The sequence below is a fragment of the Penaeus vannamei genome, chromosome 26 (assembly GCF_042767895.1).
Source record: "Penaeus vannamei isolate JL-2024 chromosome 26, ASM4276789v1, whole genome shotgun sequence".
NCBI lineage: Eukaryota > Metazoa > Arthropoda > Malacostraca > Decapoda > Penaeidae > Penaeus > Penaeus vannamei.
Window position 1 is genome coordinate 36,398,588 of NC_091574.1, and position 5,000 is coordinate 36,403,587.

At 42.9% G+C, this 5,000-nt stretch overlaps 1 protein-coding gene across 2 annotated transcripts in view; it reads right to left on the reverse strand.

Annotated features, from left to right (window-relative positions):
• LOC113816147 (acid-sensing ion channel 2-like) overlaps positions 1-5,000 on the reverse strand; it is a 19,097-nt gene that overhangs the window by 2,452 nt on the left and 11,645 nt on the right. For both annotated transcript variants that reach the window (XM_070140432.1, XM_070140431.1), the window contains exons 9-14: positions 4,987-5,000; positions 4,322-4,479; positions 3,523-3,724; positions 2,144-2,236; positions 762-867; positions 296-384 (exon numbers count right to left, since the gene is read on the reverse strand). The exon at positions 4,987-5,000 is cut by the window's right edge and continues 159 nt beyond it. In XM_070140432.1, the coding sequence (XP_069996533.1) occupies positions 296-384; positions 762-867; positions 2,144-2,236; positions 3,523-3,724; positions 4,322-4,479; positions 4,987-5,000 (662 nt within the window). The remainder of the gene's footprint in view (positions 1-295; positions 385-761; positions 868-2,143; positions 2,237-3,522; positions 3,725-4,321; positions 4,480-4,986) is intronic.

The window sequence follows — 5,000 nt, forward strand, 5'->3', positions numbered from 1 at the left end:
AATGAATGAGAATGAAAAAATTACAATAAATGAAACCAATCACACAGCTTTAACAGTTCAATCATCATTACTTCTTTCACTTAATCATCCTGCATCTTTCATTCGAAGATTTTATAAACATAAATATTAAAATGAATGAACAAAAAGTAAACAAATCTGATAAACATAAATATCTATAAAAAATACAGACTTACTGAAACAAAGTACACAGATTCGTTAAACAATAAACGAAATACAGACACTGGAACAAAAGACAAGGATCTGCTGAACACAATCCTATGAGAAGCAGACTCACTGAACCACGTCAGGAAGGTCGGGACTCGCTCGTAGTACTCAGTGTAGCCGAGGTCGGAGAAGTAGATGTTCACCATGGACAGGGTCAGGCTGAGGAACGATAATGATGATAATCATAAGAATAATGACAATAAGGATGATAATGATGATAATAATAGTCATAGAGTCCGTTTATAATGAAATAAAGGCTAAAACTAATAAAGTCCCAAAAGTCGAATAAACGGTTAGGGCAAAGGAAGCTGCTCGCTTGTTCATTGTTGTCGGAAACCATTTTCCAATTATGAATACGGATCAATATTACCATCATTATCACTATTATCATCATCATCAAAATAATGATTATTAATGATAATAACAGCCATCAACGATGATATAAAGATATGAACCATAGCAACAATTCACGCATATCTACTACCCCGCAACCGGGAAAATAAAAACAAAACAAAAAAATAAATAAAGAACCTTACTTTGGCGGGATGGGCTTCCCTTGGAGGTCCTGCAGAACGTCCTTGATGATGGTCGTGTAGCTCTGCTGCTGGTTGATGGAGGTGCTGAGGCACATCTCGCTCTGACCTGAAGGAGGACTGGGTTGGCGGGGGTGCGGGGGGGGGGGGGCTGTCTCAGAGGGCTGGGGCTACTCGTGTATGTTTATGAATATATATGTGTAGGTGTGCGTGTGTGTGTGGGGGGGGGGGGTGTTTGTGTGTGTGTGTGGGTGTTTGTGTGTGTGTGTGTGTGTGTGTGTGTGTGTGTGTGTGTGTGTGTGTGTGTGTGTGTGTGTGTGTGTGTGTGTGTGTGTGTGTGTGTGTGTGTGTGCGCGTGTGTGCGTGTGTATGCATATATACATATACGCGTGAATGCAACAAAAGGAACAAAGTAGTGTTCCTTTTTATAGTATGGCTGATAAAGTGCTGTGAAAACGTAGTGAGCGAGACATGAAGAGGGTCCTTGTTCTTAGCGCAAATGTGTCAAGAGCAGAGCGATTGACTGCGTAAAATAACCCTTATGTGCGTGGAGGGGATTGTGCAGTCACGGACGAAGCCCAAAGGCGTGAGTCGTGAATGGAGCTTCGAAATTCTGTGCGTTTTTGTGTCTATGTTCGAGTCTGTTTGAGTTTAGGTTTGTGTATGTGTGTTTGTGTGTGAGTTTGTTTGTGTTTATGTGTGTATGTGTTAATGCATGTGTTTGAGTTTATATATATGTATGTGTTAATGTATATGAGTTTGTGTTTATATATGTGTATGTGTTAATGTATGTGTTTGTGTTCATATGTGTTTATTTTTGTGTTTATCAATGTGTTTATCTATGTGTTTGCGTTTACGTGTTTATGTGTGTGTGTGTTTGTGTGTGCATATGCTAAGTCACCTCTGCCAATGATATCCACTCTATCGGAATATCCACTCTCATAATAATAATAATGCGAGCCTTAAAAAGTGATGCCCGATGCATACTACGAAATTGCCATCTTGTGTTCAGGCCTTAAAGACGAAATCACTCTCATATGGGTATAAGTGTATGTTTGTTTGTATGTGTCTTTTGATTGTGTTTTGTGTGCAGTGTAGAATGCATTCTTTAGACTCAGATGGTTGTTGTGTGTGCGTTTGTAGGTGTGTTTGTGTTTCTATGTTCACTTTGGAATATTCTCATATTCTATTAGACACATAGTAAATAATATGAAAAGATCTACGGAGGACAGCATTCACATTTCCATCCAAAGTAGCTACACTACACCCCAATCTATTCATCTATATCACACTTAGAATCCAGCCAGTTCTTAGCCACAAGACCAATAAAGTAAATACACTCTAAACTACATCAAAATATAAGTAAAGTAGCCATTCTGTCCCACCGTAATCGTGTTTCTCGAGGTGGTCCTTCACGCACAGGGACATATTCTGCTTCATGGCATTGTGGTGCAGCACGTCCCACGGCATGCACTCGCCTGCAGGAGGAAGCGGAGCCCATCACGTGACGTCTATCTAGGAAATCTTTTCATCTGTGTTTTTTTGTTCTTTTCGTTGGGTTGTGACGATGGGAGGAAAAACTTATCGTTGATATATTTCATGATTGGAACATCACGATATTTATAGATGGTTATTATTATTATTTTACAGATGGAAAGAGCAGGATAGCAAAAGGGAGATAGACAGACAGAAAGGACGAGAAAGAAAGGGAGAGAAAGAAAAGGAATCACTCTCAGAGACATATGCATATCTATATGTAGATGCATACATACATAATGCACATTCAAAGAGAGAGAGAGAGAATAAGAGAGAAAGAGAGAGATGGATAGACAGAAAGGGGCAATGACAGACAGACAGACAGAGGCAGTGACAGACACAGACAGACAGAAGGATCTTAGCAAACAGACAGAGCGAAATAGAAAAATAAACAGAGAGACAGACATACAGACAGACGGAGAGATAGATAGACAGCCAAAGACAAATAGAAAGAGGGGCACACAGACAGACAGAGAGAATGAAAGACAAAAGATAAGTGGACAGACAGATAGGATGAAAGAGACAGACAGGAAGACAACAAGATCAATGTTACATTCTATTTGCTGAATGAAGTGAATGTTATTCATATTAAAGACATAAATGAAATGAAAATAATGCATGATCGTCATTAATATAATAATAATAATAATAATAATAATAATAATAATAATAATAATAATGATAATAATAACAATAACAATAGTAATGATGATTATGATAATAACAATAACAACAACAAGAATGGTAATAATAAAGATGATGATAATGATCGTCGTTGTAAAAGATACGATAATAACATTATCGAAAGACAATTAGCAACAACTACAGTCGTGATAGTAATTGCAAAAAACAATAACAACAAATCACAAACAACCATCACCACCACCAATGGTACCAACAATAACATCAAAAACAACAACACTACCATCAACAACAACACTACCAAGAACAACAGACAACAATAACAAAATCACCCTCAACAACATCATCAACAAAGCAATCACATCACCGCCAACAACAACAACCACAACAATACCAACAGTAACCACAACTAATAACAAAATTACCAACACTAACAACAAAATCAACAACACTACCACCGCCACCAACAAAATCAACAACACTACCACCTACAACAACAATACCAACAACCACAAAGCTACCAACGCCAACAAAAACAACCACAACTCCGCCAGCAGCGCCAGCGACGCCACGGCCAGCAACCCACGCGTCTGGTCGCCCTCGAAGCGGAAGGGCAGCGAGGTGCAGCCCGAGTGCAGGAACGGACACTCCCGGTAGTAGAAGGCGAAGTACAGGTTGTTCTCCGTGTGCGCTCTCTCCTCCTCGCCCAGCTGCCAGAACTTCTCCTCGGTGAGGCAGGTCGGCCTCGACCACGGCCAGATCTCTTGGTATTTCTCCCGCCGGTCGATCTGGGCGGAGGGCGACAGGAGAGGAAGGGAAGAGAAGGGAAATGAGGGGTGGATGTGAACGCGGTTTAAGGAGAATGGCTTTGGTGAGGAAAAGATGGTTTGTGGTTTGAAGAGGGTGTCTATAGTTGGATAAAATGCGTTGCTGGTTTGTGAAAAGGGATTATTTTTGGAGATAAAATCGTGGGTTGGATGAGGTAGATGGTTAATGAAAAAAGCGGTTGGTGCTTTAAAAAAAAAAATGTTCATGGTTTTTGAAAAAAAAAAAAAAGCTCATGAGGTTTGAAGTAGAGTTAAAAGTTTTCGAAAAAAGAACTAATGTTTTAGAGAAATTGTTGGTGGGTTGGAGGGAAGGGGAAGGGTGATGGATTGTGCTTCGGATAAAAGAGTTGGATATAAACGGTTGGTGGTTTACAAAAGATGGTTATCGTTAGAAAAAAAGGTGAATTGCCACAAGAAAAATGGCCAATGGTTTGAAAAAGGGGGATTGTGGTTGAAAAAAGGGTTGTTATTGAATACACAGGATTCTTATCTTGCATAAAAGAGTTAGTTGTAGGAGAGTTAGATGGTTAATGGCTGAAAAAAGCTGAAAACCCCCACCGTGGTGACCGAGAGGGCGACGGAGGCGGCCGTGTTGGGGGCGACGCGCACGGCCTGCATGTTGGCGGCGACGGTGGGCGTGACGGGGAAGTTGGAGAGGGAGACGTGGATGCCCTCCTCGGACAGGCTGGTCGTCGACACAACCTTCGGATCGTATTCTGCGGCGGGAGGGCGTGAGATGGTGGTGGGAGGGGGTGGGCGGGAAGGGGGGAGGGAGGGGAGGGGGTGGAGGGAGTTAGATCAAAGGTCGGTGGGCGGGAAGGAGGGTGAAAGGGAGGGGGAGGCTGGTCGTTGAAACCGCCCTGGGGTTGTATTCTGTCGGGGGGCGTGGGGCGTGGAGTTAGAGACTAACAAGTAGTTAAACAAACAATGCCAAAGCCCCTTCCCCACCCCCCCCCCACCCTCGTACCCCTCACCCACCTGCCCTTCCCGACCCACCCATTTCCTCCTCGCAAATAAACAAAACAAAGATTCCAGCCACCCACTCAACACCCCACCCACCGAACCCACGCCTTCCTCACCCACCCAATGACAAATGAATTTTCCGCACACACTTTCAAGAACCCACCCACCCACCCATCCACCCACCCGCCCACCCATCCACCCATCCACTCACCCGCCCACCGAACCCACCCACCCACCCACCCACCGCCCACCGAACCCACCCATCTGCTCCTCG